Consider the following 25,616-nt stretch of genomic DNA (forward strand, 5'->3'; position numbering starts at 1 on the left):
TTAAAAATATCAAAACAAACTCTCAACCAATTATATTAATTTGGGGACAGGTCGAAAACCATTAAACATTTATGGCAATTTAGCTAGTTAGCTTGCACTTGATAGCTAATTTGTCCTATTTAGCTAGCTTGCTGTTGCTAGAAAATTTGTCCTGGGATATAAACATTGAGTTGTTATTTTACCTGAAATGCACAAGGTCCTCTACTCCGCCAATTAATCCACACATAAAACGGTCAACCGAATTGTTTCTAGTCATCTCTCTTCCTTCCAGGCTTTTTCTTCTCTTGACTTTATATTGCGATTGGCAACTTTCATAAATTAGATGCATTACTGCCACTGACCTCGTTCGTCTTTCAGTCACCCACGTGGGTATAACCAATGAGGAGATGGCACGTTGGTACCTGCTTCTATAAACCAATGAGGAGATGGGAGAGGCAGGACTTGCAGCGTGATCTGCGTCAGAAATAGAACTGATTTATATTTTAGCCCTTGTTAACGCAGACGCTTGTTGGAGCGCGCAATAATTGAATAACATAGATTTCAAAATTTATTTTGCAATACGTACGTGTCCGGTGTGGTCAGCCTGTCATACATAGCAAAGGGTCTGAATACTTATGTAAATAAGGTATCTGTTTTTTATTTTAATAAATTAGCTTTAAAGTTTCTAAAAAACTGTTTTTGCTTTTTCATTATGGGGTATTGTGTGTAGATTTCTGAGGGGGAAAAATAATTTAATCAATTTTAGAATAAGGCTGTAATGTAACAAAATGTGGAAAAAGTCAAGGGGTCTGAATACTTTTCGAATGCACTGTAGCTCCCCAATACCGTCTGATGAATATATTTAATTTAATACATGAATGGTGACCACAGCCCTTCAAAATACCTCTGAATCGTGTTCTAATGCGATTTTTCCCACCCTGCTCCATGTATTCACTTTATTTCAAATTTGGCTCCCAGTGCAGCTAGTTCCGGGGGTGTTTTGACGCTTCTGACAGTTCCTTCTCTGCATGTTGGTGGCACCTTCATTGGGCAGAACAGGCTCGTGGTAATGACAGGAGTGAAATTAGTGGAATGGTATCAAATACATCAAACACATGTTTTCCAGGTGTTTGATGCCATTCCATTGGCTCAGTTCCGGCCATTATTATGAGCCGTTCTCCCCCCCAACAGCCTCCTGTGCTACCAGAGTACCAAACTGTACACATAAGCACAGCAGAGTTCTAGAATATTGGACCGTTGGCTTTCATACTTTTCTAATTCTCAGCGCAGCTCCAGCAATTTCTCCAACTGTCAACACATTGAAATGAATAGAGGACAGGAACCAAGAGACACGTTGCTTGGGTATTGTGGGGAGGTGCGCATTCAGGCTGTGCGACTCCCGTGGATGGTGGGGGCCGGACTATCGCTTCCTCATTAACGCTTAAGATTGAACAGTCAAAGACAAAGGTTTCCTCTGAAGTAGCCTACATGACAGCAACTTCAGATATTTTACTGTTACTGGAAGCACATTGCTGGACTGTTGGGACTTGAAGTGAAATGTGATGGGAAAGTATACACTGTCTTTTTTCTTTAAAGAGCGACTGAATGTACAGATGTGTTAAGAAAAACGAGATTTCAGTCTTGGGGTTGTGGTTCATGTGGCAGTTACTGATGTTTGTCTCCCATGAGACACCCTAGTAACAAAGCCAGTATTTATTACTTCCTCAAAATAGTAGTGCTGAGCGATTTAGTGTTTTGAGGTCATTTCGGTTCGATTATAAAACATGTATAATGGTGTTCGATTTCAATTTTGAGAATTTTTTAAAACATTAAATTCATTATGAAATAGAGCTTTTTGATGGAAATTACAAGGCCCAAAAGAGTTAGCATTCAACTGCCAAAACATTGTAAATATTCCATTGTCTCTGTCAAGTCCACATTGGGTAGACATCAGTAGGGAAATAGGAAATTAATATGAAATAATACAATATTTAAGGTGTGTATGTTATTTAGTTTTTATTTGATGACTTTATTATTTTTCATTTTATAAAGTCTTCATCTGATCTCTGCTCAGGCAGTAGCAGTCTGCCAGCCAGACCTAACGTTATCTATGTGCTCCCCATACTGTATTGTATGTCTTTAGTCATCCTATTTAGCTACCTTGCCTAAGTAGCCTATGCCAAAGAGCTGTCTGACAAAATAATTGTACTACTTCTTCAAAGGCATACTTTCACGAACTGTCTCTGTCCCTCTCGTCATTGTGTAGATTCCTCTCTCATGCGGTCTATATGGTCTGTGTGTATCTAAACTAATGACACGTTTACATCTTAAAGTATTTCATTATGCAGTAAGTCTTCCTCAGTCTTGCCCTGCTACTGAACAAACAAGTTTAGTGTTTGTACAAAATGGAGGAGAGACTTAAAAAAAATTCAAGACAGGATACATATATTATTTCAGGTGATAAAAGATTAAACATGTTTTGTTTAACTACTTTATCCACAACTTGTTTCTCTAAATGTATAGCAAGTCAAGCAAACTTGCAATGCAGAACAACTAGCTAACTAAAAGCTAGGCTAGGTTGAAGATACCATTGTAGCTAGCGAAAATACCGATAATAACTAATAATTATCATCAAAAAGCAAATGTCATTACAATCACAATAAACTTAGATGCAGAAATAGCTCTGCCATTGCTAAAATTTCAGTTTATGTGACAAAACAAGCAAGTATAGTGTAGAGCAATGTTTTGGCAGTTGAATGCTAACTCTTTTGGGCCTTGTAATTTCCATCAAAAAGCTCTATTTCATAATGCATTTAATGTTTTAATGTTGTCAACCTTTTCTGAGTCAAGATCACTTTCTGAGTCAAAAATCTGAGTCAAGATCACTTTCTGAGTCAAAAATCTGAGTCAAGATCTACCGCTCAGGAATTTTTTTTATTTTTAAAAGACTTAAAAAAACATAAGCCTATTCAACTTTGACCAATTCAAAACAGTTCTGTAGCTATACGATTTGCGCAGTAGGCTATAGGCCCAATACATTATCACTGCACATTGGCTATGCTTGAATTGCCCTGCCAATGTTTTTCTTCTCAGACAATTTTGAGAACATTTTTAATTTGCTGTGTCTCTCTAGTCATGGTTTTAAAAGTTTTGAAATCCTCACAGTATCAACTTTTTACAGTCTTCTTATACTTCTTTTTACAGTCTATGTCTCGAGGAAACTTTGCAGGCACAGTGATCTGAGCTATCTGATGGGCCAGTTTATAGGTGCAGTTGATTTGCTCTCTGGGCCAGCCAGATAAGTGGAGTTCTACCTTCAGACACATGAAATTGGTCAAAATGGGAACATTTTGCCTTCCTGTTGATAAGGCTGCTGAAGGAAGTGCATCTACCGCCAACAGAAATGTTTGGTAATTGACTAGGTTGGTGACCACTGGTGTAGAGAATCATTGTACCACCTTAATCACTGTGAAATATATTTTCCATAACCCAAAATATTGTAGATTCATCTGTCTGGAGCTGGTGTACAAAACCTAAAGTTCAAGACAAACAGGAGCATAGAAATGTCGCACATAGAACAGTTCTACAGCTTCTTAGACATGCTTTCAATGAGAATGACAGATCTATAACACACATTTCTATGGTCATTTGGTTGGGTCGCCCAAAAAGTTCAGTATTTCAGCTTTAAACAGGAGGCAACAGTCATATAATATAATTGGCTTAACAGCCAATGTGTATTATTTAATATTAACTATTAAAATAGTACGTACTTTATAGGAATCGTAGTTGTTTACAAGTTGCAGCTATCTTATAAAGCTATCACATATGTGACTGACCGCCTTGATTCGGTCTTAGGAAGCAAAATTTGAAATTGTGTTTTTTACATTGGATAAAAGCAGAGACACAGAGCTACTACATTTGCATTTGAGGAACAATGGGAAAGTAATTCTGCTTTGAAAGTTGATCAACTTGTATCTTCACTTTTGAGAAAATGGCTCTTCTTTGTCTAGACCCATTCAGCATCTCTTTAAGGGTTAATCCGAGTGTTCTGTCCTAACTAGTGGTTAGAGCGTTGGGCCAGTAACCGAAAGGTTGCTGGATTGAATCCCTGAGCTGACAAGGTAAAAATCCATCATTCTGCCCCTGAGCAAGGCAGCTAACCCACGAAGACGTGGATGTCGTTTATGGCAGCCCCCTACACCTCTCTGATTCAGAAGGGTTGGGTTAAATGCGGAAGACACATTTTATTTGAATGCATTCAGTTGTACAACTGACTAGGTATCCCCCTTTCCCTAACAGCAACAATCAAGCTAACTGGCTAACGTGAGAGAACTGTTCACTCGCCCTAGCAGAGTTGGTTAGGCTGATTTTGTGTGCTGCTGGCATAAATGTACACTTTTTTGCCCATGTTTACTGACACCGGCCATTCAACGGGTGTTGAGTGTTCGTAAATTCGTCAGTTATCCTGCGCTCTGGCACACTCAGACTAGAGTGCTCTGAAATTGGAGTAGATATCCAGAGCGAATTTACCAGCTAAGTCTATCAACAGTTGTCGCAGTGACCATTGAAATGGTTACTTGCATAGTGGAGTATTTTGTTAAGACATCTAGCTAGCTAGCTAGGTAAACAATGAACCATTATCCCAACTCATGACGTTGCTACCCTGCATGAATCTGCAGGTAGCTAACCAACCAGGTTCAATATTAGCTAGCTAACATTAGGCTATAACTAGCAAAGCAAATGGCTAGTGAGCCAGCCAGCTAACGTTAGCTAACGAGCTAACAGTACACTTGAACCTGAAATGAAAATTTTGAAAAAAGTGTAAGATCTAAAAATGTAGCTAGCTATCTTACCCGTCCGTATACATCATAGATGGATGCCTCTCCCTGTCACAGATGCCATGGTTGCCCTTAGTTTGAAGATGTAATCCTGACACAGGTGTTGTCTCCATCTCCTTAGCTATCATACTCTAATTCCACTGATTTCAAAAACTCTGTCTTCCAGAAAGTGGAGAGCAACACTTATGCAGTTGTACTACACGATACATTAAAAGAAAAGCCGCGTTAGAGAGGATTACCTACACATACAGACCAGCTCAAATAGACAGAAACGTTGCTATATGGCAGACCAATCCGAACTCATCTCTCGGCATATCCAGTACACTTATTATCTCAGCCAATCATGGATAGGGGGAAGGTTGTTGGCTTTTTCTGTGGCTAAACCACCTAGGTTCGTAATTTAACAATTGTATTCATATTTACAGATGGCATACAAGTCTGTTATTAAGGCACATGAAAGCTCACATTCTGCCCCCCAAAAAGTTTATGTTCAAATGGCTCTCCTGTGAAGTAGTGGCCCGCGACATATGCCTAGTTTTCTAAAACGAGTCATATATTCGCAACAAAGCCTCCCTCACTCATGGTGCCAAGCATACCTCGTAAAACTGACTATCCTACTGATCCTTGACCTCGGCGTTGTCATTTACAAAATAGCCTCCAATACTCTACTCAGCAAATTGGATGCAGTCTATCACAGAGCCATCCGTTTTGTCACCAAAGCCCCATATACTACCCACCACTGTGACCTGTATGCTCTCGTTGGCTGGTCCTCGCTTCATATTTGTCCCCAAACCCACTGGCTCCAGGTCATCTATAAGTCTTTGCTAGGTAAAGCCCCACGTTATCTCAGCTCACTGGTCACCGTAGCAAGCGCTCCAGCAGGTGTATTTCACTGGTCATCCCCAAAGCCAAGTCCTCTTTTGGCCGCCTTTCCTTCCAGTTCTCTGCTGCCAATGACTAGCATGAATTGACTAACTATGAAATGCAAAAATAACTGAAGCTGGGGTCTTATATCTCCTTTAAGCATCAGCTGTCAGAGCAGCTTACCGATCATTGCACCTGTACACAGCCCATCTGTAAATAGCCCACCCAACTACCTCATCCCCATTCTTTTTTTTGCCTCTTTGCACCCCAGTATTTGTACTTGCACATTCATCTTCTCCACATCTATCACTCCAGTGTTTAATTGCTAAATTGTAATTATTTCGCCACTATGGCCTATTTATTGCCTTAAATCCCTAATCTTACTACATTTGCACACACTATATAGATTTTTCTATTGTGTTATTAACTGTACGTTTGTTTATCCCATGTGTAACTCTTTGCTTTATCTTGGCCAGGTCGCAGTTGTAAATGAGAACTTGTTCTCAACTGGCCTACCTGGTTAAATAAAGGTGAAATAAAAAAATATACATATATTTTCATATTTTTCTGTGGTTTAGTAACTTCTTGTTCATCGACGAACTCCGGCTGGACTGAAGACAATGTAGAGTTAGAAAAATGTCAAAGTATGCGGTGTCCTTCAACCGCAAATTGCGTTTCCACTCTATTGTGGACGTCCCCATTGAAATGCATGACATCCAGCGCAACGTAACAGAGTGCTTATGGGTAATAGGAACAAGGCTTACCGTAGCAGGCTTAAAAGTGTATTCGTCCAGAGATCTGCATATAATGACGAGATGCTCATGTCTCCGCCCTTACAATGGGGTCGTTGTCCCAAAGGCGGGAAGGCAGGCGACAAGATTAGGTCCCAAAAAAAAACTATAGAAATGCATTAGGATTATTTTTGACAGATTTTTGGTGATAGTGAAACCTCTCTCTTCACCTCTTGCTCTATGATTCATCTCCGTCTTGAAAAAAACTGCCGCAATGGATTATTGTCATTGTAGTTACTACATTTCTGAGCTGAACTAGATTGAATATTTGCTGAATGAAAACTACAACTCTCCCCAGCCCAGCATCCTACATCAAATAAAATAAAATGTAATTGTATTTATCACATGCGCCGAATACAACTGGTGTGGACTTTACAGTGAAATGCTTGCTTACAAACCTTTCCCAATGATGCAGAGTTAAAATAGTAACTAACATGAGGAATAAAATAAAATACACAAGAATGGAGCTATATACAGGAAGTACCAGTATCAGATCAATGTGCATTGGTACTAGGTACTTGAGGTAGATATGTACATAAAGCCAGGGTAAAGTGACTAGGCATCCAGATAGATAATAATAAGAGTAAAATATAGAACAGAGTACCAGCAGCAAATGATGAGTGTAAAAGTGTGTGTGTGTGTGTCTGTATGTGTGTGTGTGTGTATGTACAGTATGTTTGTGTTGTGTCGGTATGCGTGTGTGTGTGTATGTAGTGTTTGAATGTTGGAGAGATTTCTGTGGAAGTGACAGTGGAGTGTGTGTGAGTAAGTGTGTATATAAAGTCTAAGTGAGTGTGCATAGGGTCAGTGCAAGATAGAATCAGTGCAGATAGTGTGGTTACTATTAATTAGCTATTTAGCATTTGTTTCAGAGCCTGTTGGTCCGAGAGCCGATGCTCCGGTAATCGTTTGCCGGATGGTAGCAGGGTGAACAGTCTATGGCTTGGGTGGCTGGAGTCTTTGGCAATTTTTTGTGTCTTCTTCTGACACCACCTTATATAGAGGTCCTGAATGGCAGGAAGCTCAGCCCCAGTGATGTACTGGGCTGTCCGCCAACCGTGTTGAGGGTCAGTGTGGAGGAGGTCTTGTTGCCTTCCCTCACCTCCTGGGGCCGACCCGTCAGGAAGTCCAGGATCCAGTTGCTGAGGGACGAGTTCAGTCCCAGGGTGCGTATCTTGGGGATGAGCTTGGAGTGGACTATAGTGTTGAATGCTGAGATGTAGTCTATGAACAGCATTCTCACGTAGTTATTTCTATTCCTCAGGTGGAAGAGGACAGTGTGAAGTGCAATTGATATTGCGTCATCTGCGGATCTGTTGGGGTGGTATGCGAATTAGAGTGGGTCTAGGAAGATGGTGTTGATGTGTGTCATGACCAGCCTTTCAAAGCACTTCATCATTACAGATGTGAGTGCTACAGGGCGATAGTCATTTAGGCAGGGTACTTTGGAGCTCTTGCGAACAGGGACAATGGTGGTCAGCTTGAAACATGTTGGGATTACAGACTGGGACAATGAGAGATTGAAAATGTCTGTGAAGACACCTGCCAACTAGTCTGCACATGCTTATTCCGTCTGTTAACCGGTTTAAATGTTTGGCGACGGAGAGCGAGATCACACAGTCATACAATGAGCTTCGTAGCTGGTGAAATAGGATTCCACCTTCCTCCTATATTGTCCTTTTGCATGTTTGTTGTCTCGTCAAAGGTCGTAGCGGGATTTCTTGTATACGTTCATGTCTGTGTGTTGTTCATCGTAAGTGGTAGTTACAGCTTTTAGCACAGCACTGATGTTGCCTGTAATCCATGGATTTGGTTGGGATATGTTCTTATAGTCACTGTGGGGATGACATTGTCTATGCACCTATTGATGAATCCTGTGACTGTTGTGGTAAACTCCTCAATGTTGTCGGATGAATCCCAGGACATATCCCAGGCTTGTACAAGTAAAACAGTCTTGTAGACTAGTTTCTAATTTGTCTTACCACTTCCGTATTGAGCGGATCACTTGTACTTCCTGTTTGAGCTTTTGTTTGTAAACAGGAAGCAGGAGAATTAAGTCATGGTCAGATTAACTGAAGAGAGGATGAGGAAACACCATTATGACAAAGCAAAAACAGGTTTCTATACATTTTTTCACATTTTCATTTTTTAAAACTGAAATATCACATTTACATAAGTATTCAGAACCTTTACTCAGTACTTTGTTGAAGCACCTTTGGCAGCGATTACAGCCTCGAGTCTTCTTGGGTATGACACTACAAGCATGGCACACCTGTATTTGGGGAATTTCTCCCATTCTTCTCTGCAGATCCTCTCAAGCTCTGTCCGGTTGGATGGTGAGCGTTGCTGCACAGCTAATTTCAGGTCTCTCCAGAGATGTTAGATTGGGTTCAAGTCCGGGTTCTGGCTGGGCCACTCAAGGACATTCAGAGACTCGTCCCGAAGCCACTCCTGCGTTGTCTTGGCTATGTGCTCTGGAGCAGGTTTTCATCAAGGACCTCTCTGTACTTTTCTTTGTTCATCTTTGCCTCAATCCTAGTCTCCCAGTCCCTGCCACTGAAAAACATCCCCAAAGCATGATGCTGCCGCAACCATGCTCACCTTAGGGATGGTGCCAGGTTTCCTCCAGACTTGAAACTTGGCAATCAGGCCAAAGAGTTCAATCTTGGTTTCATCAGATTAGAGAATCTTGTTTCTCATGGTGTGAGAGTCTTTAGGTGCCTTTTGGCAAACTCCAAGCGGGCTTTCGTGCGCCTTTTACTGAGGAGTGGCTTCTGTCTGGCCACTTGACCATAAAGGCGTGATTAGTGGAGTGCTGCAGAGATGGTTGTCCTTCTGGAAGGTTCTCCCATCTCCACAGAGGAACTCTAGAGCTCTGTCAGAGTGACCATCAGGTTCTTGGTCACCTCCCTGACCAAGGCCCTTCTCACCCGTTTGCTCAGTTTGGCCGGGCGGCCAGCTCTAGGAAGAGTCTTAGTGGTTCAAACTTCTCCCATTTAAGAATGATGGAGGCCTCTGTCTTCTTGGGGACCTTCAATGCTGCAGACATTTTTTTGGTACCCTTCCCCAGATCTGTGCCTCAACACAATCCTGTCTCTGAGCTCTACGGACAATTCCTTCAACCTCATGACTTGGTTTTTGCTCTGACATGCACTGTCAATTGTGGGACCTTATATAGACAGGTGTGCCTTTCCAAATCACGTCCAATCAATTGAATTTACCACAGATGGACTCTAATCAAATTGTAGAAACATCTCAAGGATGATCAATGCAAACAGGATGCACCTGAGCTCATTTTCGAGTCTCATAGCAAATTTTACATACCGAGTATGTCCACATCACCGTCAGACCATTTTATTGGTAATGTAAAAGTTTTATTTTTTTGTGATCCAATTAAGTAATAAAGGCCCGATTGGGAGTGGTATATGGCCAATTTACCATGGCTATGGGCTGTTCGAATCAAATCAAATCAAATCAAATTTATTTGTCACATACACATGGTTAGCAGATGTTAATGCGAGTGTAGCGAAATGCTTGTGCTTCTAGTTCCGACAATGCAGTAATAACGAACAAGTAATCTAACTAACAATTCCAAAAAAACTACTGTCTTATACACAGTGTAAGGGGATAAAGAATATGTACATAAGGATATATGAATGAGTGATGGTACAGAGCAGCATAGGCAAGATACAGTAGATGATATCGAGTACAGTATATACATATGAGATGAGTATGTAAACCAAGTGGCATAGTTAAAGTGGCTAGTGATACATGTATTACATAAGGATGCAGTCGATGATATAGAGTACAGTATCTACGTATGCATATGAGATGAATAATGTAGGGTAAGTAACATTATATAAGGTAGCATTGTTTAAAGTGGCTAGTGATATATTTACATCATTTCCCATCAATTCCCATGATTAAAGTGGCTGGAGTAGAGTCAGTGGCATTGACAGTGTGTTGGCAGTAGCCACTCAATGTTAGTGGTGGCTGTTTAACAGTCTGATGGCCTTGAGATAGAAGCTGTTTTTCAGTCTCTCGGTCCCAGCTTTGATGCACCTGTACTGACCTCGCCTTCTGGATGACAGCGGGGTGAACAGGCAGTGGCTCGGGTGGTTGATGTCCTTGATGATCTTTATGGCCTTCCTGTAGCATCGGGTGGTGTAGGTGTCCTGGAGGGCAGGTAGTTTGCCCCCGGTGATGCGTTGTGCAGACCTCACTACCCTCTGGAGAGCCTTACGGTTGAGGGCGGTGCAGTTGCCATACCAGGCGGTGATATAGCCCGCCAGGATGCTCTCGATTGTGCATCTGTAGAAGTTTGTGAGTGCTTTTGGTGACAAGCCGAATTTCTTCAGCCTCCTGAGGTTGAAGAGGCGCTGCTGCGCCTTCTTCACGATGCTGTCTGTGTGAGTGGACCAATTCAGTCTGTCTGTGATGTGTATGCCGAGGAACTTAAAACTTGCTACCCTCTCCACTACTGTTCCATCGATGTGGATGGGGGGGTGTTCCCTCTGCTGCACTGTGCCTGGATACAGCCCTTAGCCGTGGTATATTGGCCATATGCCACAACCCCCCGAGGTGCCTTATTGCTATTATAAACTGGTTACTAATGTAATTAGAGCAGACAAATGAAATGTTTTGTCATACCCTTGGTATGCGGTCTGATATACCATGGCTGTCATTTTAAGCCATGGATTTCGAATCCCTTAATATTATTGTTGGATCTGATTTTAGTAGCTAACATTTCAATGTCCATAATAAATACAGCTGAAGTTGGAAGTTTACATACACCTTAGCTAAATACATTTAAACTCAGTTTTTCACAATTTTTACCATTTAATCCTGGTTAAAATTCCCTGTTTTAGGTCAGTTAGGATCACCACTTTATTTTAAGAATGTGAAATGTCAGAATAATAGTAGAGAGAATGATTTATGTTCAGCTTTTTCCCCCCATCACATTCCCAGTAGGTCAGAAGTTTACAAACACTCAATTAGTATTTGGTACATTGCCTTTAAATTGTTTAACTTCTTATGGCTTGGGGGCAGTATTTTCGACATCTGAATGAGAAGCGTGCCCAAAGTAAACTGCCTGTTACTCAGGCCCAGAAGCTAGGATATGCATATAATTGGTAGATTTTGATAGAAAACACTCTATTTTAACAGTTTTGGAAACTTTAATGTCTGTCAATATAACAGAACTGATATGGCAGGTGAGGAAAATCCATCCAGGAAGTGGGATTTTTTTTATGTGGGAAGTTTTCAATTGAATGCCTATAGAGTATCTAATGGGTTTGGCCCCAGATTGCAGTTCCTATGGCTTCCACTAGATGTCAACAGTCTTTAGACATAATTTCAGGCTTGTTTTCTGAAAAATGAAGAAGAATGTGACCTTTCTGTCAGTGGACTGGAGAATCATGCAGTGCTGGGTTGCGCGCGTGACCGAGTGCGAGCCCTTCGTTATTTTTCCTTTCTATTGAATACGCTATTGTCCGGTTGAAACATTATCGATTAATTAGACAACTGACAACCTACGGATGAATTATAAACATCGTTTGACATGTTTCAACGAACTTTACCAGTACTATTAGGATGTATTCTTCTACATGTTAACCGCCTTTGAGACAGCTGCGGTCATCCCCCTCTTCAAAGGGGGGGACACTCTGGACCCAAACTGCTACAGACCTAAATATATCCTACCCTGCCATTCTAAGGTCTTCGAAAGCCAAGTCAACAAACAGACTACCGACCATTTTGAATCCCACCATACCTTCTCCGCTATGCAATCTGGTTTCAGAGCTGATCATGGGTGCACCTCAGCCACGCTCAAGGTCCTAAACGATATCTTAACCAACCTCGAGGTCTACCATTTTTTTTCTGAGGTCTTGGCTGATTTCTTTTGATTTTCCCATGATTTCAAGCAAAGAGGTGCTGAATTTGAAGGTAGGCCTTGAAATACATCCACAGGTACACCTCCAATTGATTCAAATGATGTCAATTAGCCTATCAGAAACTTCTAAAGCCAAGACATCATTTTCTGGAATTTTCCAAACTGTTTAAAGGCACAGTCAACTTAGTGTATGCAAACTTCTGACCCACTGGAATTGTGATACAGTGAATTATAAGTGAAATATTCTGTCTAAACAAGTGTTGGAAAAATTACTAATGTCATGCACAAAGTAGTTGTCCTAACCGGCTTGCCAAAACTATAGTTTGTTAACAAGAAATTTGTGGAGTGGTTGAAAAACGAGTTTCAATGACTCTAATCTTCCAACTTCAACTGTATGTCCCCATTACCAGTAAAACATAATCTAGACCTATTTCTTTCACTTACTTGCTGTGTTGTTTCGTTGTTGATTTGTTCAGTCGTTTCATTCTCAACCAGGATTTCTATGGAACGCCGTTTGGGTCTTTGCGTGTCAAAAAAGATACTAGAGTCAAATAACACTTTCACGTGTCAAATAAGCTTGTTGACCAATCTGGACCTAAATATGACTGCATGTCACATAATAATTTAATGCATTAATACATTTTGTACGTAGTTATTACACATTGATTACAGTATCACTCGTATTTCATATGTCACAACGATTAATCGATGCGTATGCTATGATGCTGGTAAAGTTGTCTCGCGCACCTACAGTGCTGGTCATAAAAAAAGCTAGCTAGCTCATGGATGCAAACAATGTTCTTCCTAAAAACATAGCAAAACGACATAATCTGGTTCAGTGTCATCTAAAATAACCCTAATTTATAAAACAGTTGTTATTTGATTAATGGTGGTCGGACCCATCTATGTGAAGCTAGCCACAATAAGCATTAGCCGCAATAGTGAATTGTGCGGTTAGCCTTCAAAATAAAAGTATGTCATTGACATTTATGCAAATGAATAAAAATAGTACAATTATGCCTTAATTGAATAGATCATGCTAAACGAGGTTGGAATGTTGTCATATAAAATCAACAAAAGACAATAATTTGTTAATTTGACAAAAATCTGTTGAAATCACACTGGATGTATTATACTTTAGAAATGCCTTACTTATGGATTGTGGATCAATGACATGGGTTATCAGTCTACTCAGTGACACCCAGAGAACATTAGCTTTGTAGCTCTTATTGCGGGACTCTGAAACAACTGTGAATTGAACCACATTTATTGTCAACCTATGTGTATTGAACACTATTCCTGAGGATAAACAATACTGCGTGGATGTTTTGGAGTCTGATAACTCTGAGGAGGACGTTAGAAAAAAAAATATTGGGTATTGAGAAGACTGATACCTCATTTCATGGATCCCCAATCCTTAGGTAAAACTGTACAGTGCAATATTAATGTCAATACACATAATAGGCTGACTGGAGAGGTGATTTCACACAATCACAGTCCCGCGATAAGAGCAACAACGCTAATATTTGCGTAAACTCTTCAGAGTTGTGTTCTGTGGGTGTCACTGAGTAGACTGAAACCCCATTTCATTGTTTCACATTCCAACCTTGTTTAACATTATCTAGTGTATTTAGGGCATGATTCCACCAATTGTAACTTTCAAAGAGGTACTTTTATTTTGAAGGCAAACCGCAAATCCACTATTGAGCCTAATCGTTATAGTGGCTAGCTTCACAACACATAACCCGGTCCGGTTGATCCTCACTAGCCAGATGAAGCTAGCTGGCTGCTTATAACATTAGCTTTGGGCAACAGGGTTAAGTAGCTGGCTAGCTATTTATTTTCATGAACTGAAGTTAATACTTACTCACAAGGATTCCTGTATCATTGCTAAGAATAATGAAAATGACTGCAGTTTCTACTGGTCATTGTTTTCAGGCTGGTTATATTGGTGCTAGCTAGATACCAAGCCAAAGCTAGCTAGCTACCCCAGAAGTTGCGGTCGAACAAATAATGCTTTATTACCAACGCGGTATTGTAAACACATCGTTCGTGGCCGGTGTTTGCTTGTTTGCAGACATTTTTGTACAGTTTTGACGGTACTACTGATAGTAGTGGTGGCGCTTGGCTTGCACCTGCAAATTCAGAACTCAACATTCTACACTAGAACTGTGTTATTTAATGCGTCAAATAGTGTTATTGTCAAATAGTGTTATTTAACGTGTATCTTTTTTGACACGCAAAGACCCAAACGGCGTTCTATAGTATGTCGTGAAGCTAATAACAGTGACGCTATTACTGTGTAACTCCGGTAGGGCAACATCTGAAAAATAGCGCACTTGGTAGTGTGTACCGGTGCTCGACCAGTCGCAAAAGTCAACATCACCCACGACAGAGAACAGTTGATTGTCATTGTCAATTCCATTATCTTGGCATTAATTAATTTTGCCTTTGAGTTGTCTCGCTGAAATGTTCTTACTCTTTCAAGCGACTGCTTGACTTGTTGACTGCTCGATCCACACAGCAGACATTGTGGGCTAGGTTAGGAATGCTGTGCTGCACCTGTAGCGCAACATTTTACGTGGCGTTATTATGTCGTGTACCTACGTTATATAGGTATGCATGTCAGCTTTGACATCGGTTTTGCATATCGGCGTTTAACTTCACATTGGGCCGAAACCAATGTTGGCATTTTTAGCTAATATCGTCCGTTTCCGATATGTTCACCGATATATCGTGCATCCCTAGATGGAAGTTAAATATGTAGCTAGATTTAGAAGGCTAATGTTAACTAGCTAACATTATTGGCAATAAATGGAATTTAGGCTAGTGAGCAAGAATTTTAAAAAGATAACCTAGGACATCAAAAACTAAAAGAATGACATTTGCGTTTCTCTACAAGTAGGGTGAGTCAACATGTTTCTTCTACTTGCACGAATGCACGCATGCACACACAAATCAGAACCATTGACAGCCACATCATATTTAGCTTACAGTGATTGAAAATATACTATTTTTGGTATCTTTCAGTTGTCACTGTATTCGACTAAGCATAGGTGATTTAACAATGTTGAAATGGTGCTGGAATAGTGGAGGCAGCTCCTGTTTTCTTTGTGACTTGTGGTATCTCTCCGTGGTTCGAAATGAATTTAGTAGTCCGAAAATGTCTGAAACATTAACTTGCTTGACCATGCTGTAGGTCATGTAACTGTTTGTTACATGCTAAGTATGCTTTGTGGACTTCACAGGATAGATGTTGCTCTCTGGTTTTGTGATGAAACAAAGGTGTGGTTGAATTCATTCTGCCACTGTGTTCTCTCGGTCTATATATCACGGTCGCAAGGCATATGAACTATAGAACAAACAATGCAATTATCACAACACATACGTTGTAATATGGTATTTTTTTCTGGCTTGGCTTCCCCAGCTATTTTACCCACGCACCTCTACTGGATAATAGTATGAACATGCTGTATAAAAAAAGTAAAGATACATACGATAAAACTAACTAAATAGCAAAGTTGGGTTGGAACTCGTAAGATGTCACCCTTCTCCGTTGGCACTATCTTCATCCAGTTAAAAAATGAAATAGGGAAGGATTTGATTTCTCATTCGAGAAACGGCGCGTTGGGCTCACAAAGAAACAAACTAAATGGAATTCAAGTAATTGTTTAATAACCCAAAATAGTCAGAATGAAGCAACATCGCATTAGTTCTGCTCCTGAACAGGCAGTTAACCCACTGTTCCTAGGCCGTCATTGAAAATAAGAATTTGTTCTTAACTGACTTGCCTAGTAAAATAAAGGTAAAATAAAATAAAAAAGTGGAAACCAAGACTGTTCTTAGGGCAGGCCTGGTTGTAGCTACATTTTTACATTTTAGTCAGTTAGCAGATGCTCTTATCCAGAGCGACTTACAATTGTATCAAGTACATTTTCCATCAACAAAGTATTTATCAGCAAAGTTTGTGCTAGTGGGAAAGACAAGTTCTGTTTATTTTAAAGATACTCTTCGAAGTTGGGTTTCGGACGTTTTCTGAAGATGGGCACCTGCCCTGAGAACAGTCTTGGTTTCCACTAATGCAATACAGCCAGAATGAACCTAAGATAACTCAAGAAATCTTGAATTAATTTTGACGTTATTGCCGAGGAGGTTTTAGTTACTCAATTTTACATCTAGCTAAGGTGTTTGGTGCAGTATTTCTCAGGTAAAAAAAATGTGCATCATGTTGTCTTGTCTTACGCCAAGTTAACAAACAGATTACTGACCATTTTGAATCACATCGTACCTTCTCCGCTATGCAATCTGGTTTCCGAGCTGGTCATGGGTGCACCTCAGCCACGCTCAAGGTCCTTAACGATATCATAACCGCCATCGATAAGAGACATTACTGTGCAGCTGTATTCATCGACCTGGCCAAGGCTTTCGACTCTGTCAATCACCACCACTCTGTCAATCTTATTGGCAGACTCAACAGCCTTAGTTTCTCAAATGATTGCCTCACCTGGTTCACCAACTACTTTTCTGATAGGGCTCAGTGTGTGAAATCGGAGAGCCTGTTGTCCGGACCTCTGGCAGTCTCTATGGGGGTGCCACAGGGTTCAATTCTCGGGCTGACTCTCTTCTCTATATACATCAATGATGTCTCTCTTGCTGCTGGTGAATCTCTAATCCACCTCTATGCAGACGACACCATTCTGTATACTTCTGGCCCTTCTTTGGACACTGTGTTAACTAACCTCCAGACGAGCTTCAATGCCATACAACTCTCCTTCCGTGGCATCGAACTGCTCTTAAACGCAAATAAAACTAAATGCATGCTCTTCAACCGATCATTGCCCGCACCTGCCCGCCCATCCAGCATCACTACTCTGGACGGCTCTGACTTAGAATAAGTGGATAACTACAAATACCTAGGTGTCTGGCTAGACTGTAAACTCTCCTTCCAGACTCACATTAAGCATCTCCAATCAAAACTTAAATATAGAATCGGCTTCCTATTTCGCAACAAAGCTTCCTTCACTCATGCTGCCAAACATACCCTCGTAAAACAGAGCATCCTACCGATCCTTGACTTTGGCGAAGCCCCACCCTATCTCAGCTCGCTGGTCACCATAGCAGCACCCACTCGTAGCACACGCTCCAGCAGGTATATCTCGCTGGCCACCCCCAAAGCCAATTCCTCCTTTGGTCGCCTTTCCTTCTAGTTCTCTGCTGCCACTTCCTGGAACGAACCGCAAAAATCACTGAAGCTGGAGATTCCCATCTACCTCACTAGCTTTAAGAACCAGCTGTCAGAGCAGCTCACAGATCACTGCACCTGTTCATAGCCCACCTGTATATAGCCCATCCATCTACCTCATCCCCATACTGTATTCATTTATTTTTGCTCCTTTTGCACCCCAGAATCTCTACTTGCACATCCATCTTTTGCACATCTACCATTCCAGTGTTTAATTGCCATATTGTAATTACTTCGCCACCAGGGCCTATTTATTGCCTTAACTCCCTTATTTGCACTCACTGTATATAGACTTTGTTTTCTACTGTATTTTTGACTGGATGTTTTGTTCATTCCATGTGTAAATCTGTGTTGTTGTATGTGTCGAACTGCTATGCTTTATCTTGGCCAGGTCACAGTTGCAAATGAGAACTTGTTCTGAACTAGAAATGTAATGATCTGCTGCGCTGGGCAGATGTTTCACTGTCCGTGTGTTCTGCCATATGATTGGATAGAGCGCAATCACCGCAGCTGTGTATCTGTATTAGTGGGCAAGTGAGCATTGTCGAATCAACACCAAACCCTTAAGGAAGTTATCACTTGCAAAACTCTGTTTTTAATGAGACTGACCTTATGACCAAAAGTATCCTTTTGTAGTCAATTTTGACTTCACTGTGTTGGAGCTCCCAAGTGGCGCAGCGGTCTAAGGCACTGCATCTGTGTGCTAGAGGTATCACTACAGACCCTGGTTCAATTCCAGGCTGTATCATAACCGGCCGTGATTGGGAGTCGACATAGGGCGGTGCACAATTGGCCCAGTGTCGTCAGGGTTAGGGTATGGCCAGGGTAGGCTGTCATTGTAAATAAGAATTTGTTCTTAACTAACTTGCCTGGTGTTTTCATCTCCTCTAGAATCAACTGGCGAAAGGAGGCCATGGACATAGATGACATTGTCTTTGAATAATTGCCACATTCTTGACATTTGCAAATCTTGAACACCATCGTTGTGTTCCCTCCATAACGTAAATCCCACTGTCTTTATATCGGATTCTATGAAGATTCAACAATGCCAGCCAAAGGGACAAGTAGGTCCAACCTGACTGATCTCTTGTTGACATATAACTTTAAAGTTGTGTGTTCTGCATGCTCTGTAAAAGAAAACGAAATCTCGTACACCCTTAAAGCAGTCGACCACCAATGCAGCAGAGAACTTCTATTGGCTAAAGGCAAAGGTACTAACAAATGGAGGCTTGTTTCCCGTCGCCCTGAATTTCCAAACCCAAGCCAGTATGAAGTTTGTTGGTTCTTCAAGGAGGGCTCTGGGTGTATGAAGCACAGGAACCGCTGCACCTTCGCAAGGAGTCACGAGGAGGCCACAGTATGGAACTTTGTAAAGCACCAGAGGATAGATCACAGCACGTTAATTAGACTGATAACCGAGTCGGATAGAAGTGCCGTCCAACTGCAAAACATGGCTGAAAACATCCTCACTGAGTTCTCAGGGACATTTCAAGAGCTTTGTAAAGACTGCTTCCTCGGCACTCCACCAACAATTACAGGTAAACGGTGGAACAACACTTGCTCAGTGGATGCAGCTCATGTCTGGAGCCCAGTCTTGGTTCATCACCTGGCAGAAAGTCAGGGGAAGGAAGTCTACAATCAGATAAGGCCTCTGCCCCCAGTCTGCCCTTTCCAGTACTGCAACCATGTCATGCAAGGTATGCCCTGTTGGCATGGGCCCAGACAGTGCCAGTTTGCCCACAGCGAGGTGGAGATGGCTGTCTGGCGAGCAGAGGCACATGGGGGGAGTCGCCAGGAACTCCTGCAGCTCTCCCAGGAGAGGCAACGTCAGAAGCCACAGTCGGCTCAAGACGTAGTGCCCGCCCCTAACCTGCAGGTTGCGACCTACTGCAAGGCTTGCCTCGTAACCCTCTCCTCCCGGGAGAGCTTTTTCAAGCACTGTGCCTCATTGGAGCATGCCCAGATGATCTCCGGGGACACGACCACAGATTGGAAACATCGTCCCCCGCCCCACGACCGCAAAGCAGAGTTTTGGCTGTGCGAGAGGTAAACATGTTTTTGTAAACTCAAGGAGACAACCTCCACACACAATGCACATTCCAGAACGTTTTTGAATACACGTGAGTGACTGCGAACACTGCAAAGCCTAAAAGTGCAATCTGTATGATAGATGCATATGTAAATAGCCCTTATTGTCTATATTATATTGTCATCAATAAGCCATTTTCTTAACAAATCATGGGATATACAGGAAATGTATTTTGTTGAAATGATCAATAAGCAGCAATAAATCTTACTGATTGTGCCTTTAGCGTCTTATTATAGTTTGTACTGACATTTCTTCTCAGACCTGACACCTGTGAATATGGCACCAACTGTGTGAAAGCTCACTCTGAGGAGGAGCTTGAAGAGTGGGTAATGCGAGCCAAAGAAGATAAGGAGATAAGGCGCAACATAGAGGCTCAAGGCCTCATGTCTTACAGGGATCGTCTTTTGGAGGAGTACAGACACAGCAGCAATGAAGTGCACATTGTAAGTAATCATAGTTCAGATCAGGAACAAATGTCTCCATGCAATTGAGATTCAATCAAAAATGTACTTGATAAACCTGTACTGCTTAATAATAATAATGCTCCTGCACATTTCCACTGAGGCAAATAATTAGATGATGCCTCACATGTGAAATGAACAAATCAATATTAAATGTTGACAAAGTGGTGCATTTTTCCAGGAACAGAGTGATTAGTCAGCAACACAGGTTTCCTGCATTGTGGATTGGACTGAATCTGACAATGAGTGTCAGTTATGTTTCAATGTAAAGAACAAATGGTTGATTTATTCAAGTGGGCAAGTGACATGAACTATTACATCTGTCAACATATGCCATAATAACACCGGTCATAACTGTTTCCAATACATTTAATATGACACTGTTATACCGTTTTGTTACTGCCCTCCAGCACACTGATATAACTTTTAGATATTCTACCTACTACATATTATCTACATTTGTTTACTATAAAATGCTCATTGTCCCCAAACAACTAACAGTGTGACTAAATGTTACAGATGTCAGAGCAAGTTGATGATGTGACTGTCACTTTTGAAGAGGATTTGTGTGTGGAGTGTGTGGAGACTGAAGCAGAATTCCAATGGAAGTTCCAGATCAAAACAGAGGTAACAGTTGGCCAGAAGTATGACATTCTGTTGTTTTGATGGTTATTCCTAACTGCCCATTACGTCAATATATAGGGCTCTTGAATACAGTCAATACACTGTGAGAACATTTCTCTGCTCAGTGTCTGTGAATATAATACGCTGTGCTTTTACATTTTCTTCTTTGTGTCTACTCCATCTAAGTTTACTGTTGGCAGTAAAAGATTCAAGGCCAGGGCTCTTTCTCACAACTGTTTCCACTTTTTTGTCCTTCATTGCTATCTCTTTGGGCTCTGAGAAACAAGAGTACATTCTCTCCACTAAAGTTTCTATGTCCAACCTCTAATTTCAAGTGGAATGATTCTCATATTCGTGATTTTTATCAACTGGCTGGGGTGGAAACAAACTGGGCTACTAATAATTAATTTTGTCGTACAAAACAATAAATGAATTATTTTCGCCCCTCAGCTAGCCAAGTTAGCGAACTAGCAAGGATGAGGTGACTCTAGCGAATTTAGCATTTTGCAAACATAATTCATATTGTATTGTGTTTAAGTGTCATTGGTCACCTGTATATTTTGCCTGTGTCTTCACAGAGACTACTTGCACATGTAGCATTACTGAAACAGGAACCTGGAGCCTCTTTCTCCCTGGATGAAAACAGTCCTGAGCCCTGCACTTACTCCACGGGTGAATCGTTCTGTAACTCAGACATGACCTATGACATCACCGTGTCCTTCAAGTCCAACAACCCGGGTCTTTACGAACAGTGGTTGGTGTTCGACTTTGACATGAGGCCAGTGCTCCTGCAGAAACTGAAGGTTAAAGTCGGACAGCAGCTATCCCCTAAGCTCGAGGAGCCACCTGAGGACGTTGGGCTCCCTTCCCAGAATCTGGAACGCTGGCATCGGGGGAACAGGGTCTTCATCCCCTGCTTGGAAAAGACAGAAGTACAGGAAGAGCTTCTGAAGGAGTACAAGCCTCCTCAGATTAGTTTGCGGTATAAACCACTTGACGACCGCAACACGCCCATGAATCACCAGAATTACAAAGAGAGAATGCACAGCTTCCTGTACACAGAGGAGCAGGCAGAAGATCAGGTGGTTTCAAGGTAACTTTTTCATGGTTTTATTTCCTAGCTGATCATCTTTAATAGTATTGTGTCGTTCCACACATTTTAATATCTAAATATTTAAATAGAAGTTGTTCACTAATATTAAATCTTAAAAGCTTGTTTTATTCAATGAAGTGCCCATTATTATAGACCACATGGAGAATTCAACAAATCAAATTGTAGTCTGTTCATGACACTATACTCCAGTAGGCTCTGCCCTGTGGCCCCAGTAGAGATTTATGATGATCTATAAAGATATTCTAAAGTCCCAAAATGTCCTTCTGTGAGTTCCAGGAAGATTTGAACCCACTTCACCCTAACATTTCACCTAGTTATTTTGTTGCTTTGACAAAGTAATTAACTATTATTAGATTTTTATTTATTTCATGTGTTTAAGTTCAAAGGTCAAATAGGGGATAACCTGCACGAGTGTGAGATAGAAATGTGAGTGGTGTCGCGGCCAGGGATCAGCCATTATTAATGGCGACCATGGAGCAATTATGGTTAAGTGCCTTGCTCAAGGGCACATTGGCAGATTTTTCACCTAGTCAGCTCTGGGATTCAAACCAGAGACCTTTCGTTTACTGGCCCAACACTCTTAATCACTAGGCTACCTTCCGCCCCTAGTGATTCATAAAAAAATGTAAGTTCAACCCTGTTACGTGAACTGAACTCTCGTTTTAATATGGTGAGACTATTTTTAAATACCTTTTATTTTATTTTATTGTAATAGTCAAATCATAGTGTAAAAGCAGGTGAGCTGGTTCTACTCTATTTGGCCATTTTCTGGTGTTTTGTGTTAGAAAACTGAGTGGATCACGCATAACACTCCAACCCTGTTACCTATAGATAGGTAGGCTAGACATTTTTTCAACAATACATTTGTTTTGGTGAAGCTTGCATTCAATTGCCCCTCCCTGTTGCAGACAAGCTTCCATTTCCTCTTACACAAGGGATTTATGGCTGATTTAAGATTAAATCGTCAACCCGGTTACAGTCAACCTTGTGACTTTATTTGGCACTTATACTATAGTATATATTATTTTTATTTAACCTCTTGAGATGGGAAAACGTATGTTTTATTAGGTTGAATGTGTGCTCTTTATGACAGAATGTTACATTTATGTGAAATCAAACGTTTTTCTTCTCACCAAGTTACACATCTCAAAAGACAACGAATTGGGGGAACGACCCTATTATAAATTATCTTCGGTTAAAAGGACAACAACCTCAAAGTCCCTCCATTTTCTTTTGTGTTTTAGACTCAATGTTCGAGGGACCATCACCTTGTCGGCCACCCTAGACAACCTTCTGTTCGGGATGAAGATAGCTCCTCTGGGGGAACTATTCTGTGCCGTCTCAGTTCCTTATAATCTCACCCCAGACACCCCTGAGGGTTTGATGCTGAGACGAGGCATCCAATCAGCTCTCATAGCACCAGTATCTTCAGATAATCAAAGTCACAAGGTCTACGAAGCCATCATTCTCAGAGACGCCACCAGTGAGTATAAAATACACTTGCAGCTGTCTAAAAGATGCTGCTCTGACCTGAAGCTCCAAAAAAATGAAACATGTGAAATGGAAGTTCAGTTCCAGCTGAATCGTCTGAAGTTTTGTGAGATGCACAAAGCCATAGATCTCCTTCCAGACACAGAGAGAGTGTTACCAGACTTCAGGAACTGCAGTGTCCCTGTTAACAAAATACAATACCCCAAACTCAATGCAAAGCAGCAGGCAGCCATTGATTTCATCATAGGGGACTCCGATGGAAGAGAAAGTGTGGCCCCCCTCCTCATTTATGGACCGTTTGGAACTGGGAAAACCTTCACGCTCGCTACAGCAGCCAAAGAGCTGGTACGGCAGCCTCACACCAGAGTACTGATCTGCACTCTTACAAACAGGTAATGACCCCAATGTTCTATTGACCCCAACTCACTTACACCGAGTTCAACTTTCTAGTCCCTTCATATATTTTCAGTCTTACCTAATGCAATTCATTGACTGGCACAGATACTCATTTTTACATAATACATAGTGCTTAAGACTGGTAAAAACTTGTTTGTGCAAGTATTCCTACTTATGCGAGCTTTTTGTAAACATTAGATTAGTAACAAAGGAAGTTTATTTGACATCTTTGTAATGATTACTTAAAAGAACACAGTGAGGCTGTTGCACTATTATGAGTGTGTCCATCAATCATTTGTATTGTGTAAGCCTCATATCAGTTTGACAGTTACAGTATACACTGACATTTAAGTATTATTTAACAAATTGTGAAAATACACTGTGGTTAATAATCCTGCAGCAACAGGAAATTTGAATTATGTGGATTATAATAAATTGACATTTTGTTGATACATTTTTCATTAGGACAAATCAAGTCTGAAATGTTAAAGTGGAAATTACAAACTGTATATACTCTTAAATTGGCATTTTCTGCGACAACAGAATGATCAAATTAAGATGGCACATCTGTATGCCATGTATTAATCCCAATGTTAATACATATTTGAATTCCACTCGTAGTTACAGTGTACCTGCTTATTAATTACTTGTAAAGCATCAATTTCATTTAAAAAAATAGGGCAAGCAATTTTCAGTTCTGGGTTTAAGGACAATCACTGTTAAAAGTTAAGCACGACTAAACTCTCTCTTGTCAGCTCTGCAGATTTGTATGTCAAAGACCACTTCCACTCATACATTAACTCTGGACACCCTGAGATGAAGCCAGTGAGGATAAAAGCAAATAAACTAGGGGTTCCAGTGAGTGCCACAGATGAGATCACACAGAAGTACTGCCTTCTATCAGAAAACGGACAGTTTTTCCTACCTCCTGCCAAATGTGATTTAGATTGCCATCGAATAGTCATCACAACTACTGCAATGGCAAGGCACTTCCAGGACCTGAAGCTCCCTGGCGGCTACTTCACCCACATCCTGATTGACGAAGCGTCCCAGATGCTTGAATGTGAAGCTCTGATGGCCCTTGGTCTGGCTGGGCCAGTAACTCGAGTGGTTCTAGCTGGAGATCACATGCAGATGGGACCAAAGCTCTTTTCAGTGGACGATGACCAACGCTCCAATCACACCTTGCTGAACCGTCTGTTCCACTACTATCAAGCCCAAGAGAGTAGTGCAGCTTTGAAAAGCAGAATCATTTTCAACGAGAACTATCGCTCCACCAAAGAGATAGTAGAATTCGTGTCCACTAACTTCTATGTTGGCAAGTCTGATGCCATCAAGGCTGTAGGTAATGTCCCAGCTCATCCGAACTGCCACCCCCTGAGGTTCCACCATGTCAGAGGAGAATCTCACTTGGACAACACATCCATGTCGTGGTTTAATCTTGAAGAGGTTACATGCGTGGTTAAAATAGTGCAAAATCTACTCAGAGATTGGCCACCCGCATGGGGGAATAAGGATCAACGCTCAGTCTGTGTTCTCTCTGAAGGATGCCAGGTAAAAATGGTTATTTGTCATTTGAACTTAGTTTCGGAAATCTAATCAATTTCTTGAGTAAATAGGGGAACACCCCAAAAAAATTACGGGACTTTTTTGTGTCATCGTTTGTCTTTTTTCGTAGGTTCCAATGATCAGGAAAGAGCTTCGGAAAATATCCCTGAGTCGAGTGACTGTGGAAAATATTGCCAATGTTCAAGGTATTTATCATTAGATGTTAGATATTACTACACTTTTGGAGCTACTGTATTGTAGGAACATAAGCATTTCGCTACACCCGCAC

General features: G+C 41.2%; 1 protein-coding gene across 3 annotated transcripts in view; it reads left to right on the forward strand.

Moving 5' to 3' along the window:
* LOC109891412 (helicase with zinc finger domain 2) overlaps positions 1-25,616 on the forward strand; it is a 41,149-nt gene that overhangs the window by 2,936 nt on the left and 12,597 nt on the right. For all 3 annotated transcript variants that reach the window (XR_004210106.1, XR_004210107.1, XM_020483919.2), the window contains exons 2-8: positions 18,496-19,650; positions 19,953-20,136; positions 20,674-20,781; positions 21,357-21,871; positions 23,137-23,775; positions 24,535-25,333; positions 25,458-25,533. Coding sequence is in view for 1 of the 3 variants with exons in the window: in XM_020483919.2 (XP_020339508.1) it covers positions 18,650-19,650; positions 19,953-20,136; positions 20,674-20,781; positions 21,357-21,871; positions 23,137-23,775; positions 24,535-25,333; positions 25,458-25,533 (3,322 nt within the window). In the remaining 2 variants the exon portion in view is untranslated. The remainder of the gene's footprint in view (positions 1-18,495; positions 19,651-19,952; positions 20,137-20,673; positions 20,782-21,356; positions 21,872-23,136; positions 23,776-24,534; positions 25,334-25,457; positions 25,534-25,616) is intronic.

The sequence above is a fragment of the Oncorhynchus kisutch genome, linkage group LG5, assembly GCF_002021735.2.
Source record: "Oncorhynchus kisutch isolate 150728-3 linkage group LG5, Okis_V2, whole genome shotgun sequence".
Taxonomy (NCBI): domain Eukaryota; kingdom Metazoa; phylum Chordata; class Actinopteri; order Salmoniformes; family Salmonidae; genus Oncorhynchus; species Oncorhynchus kisutch.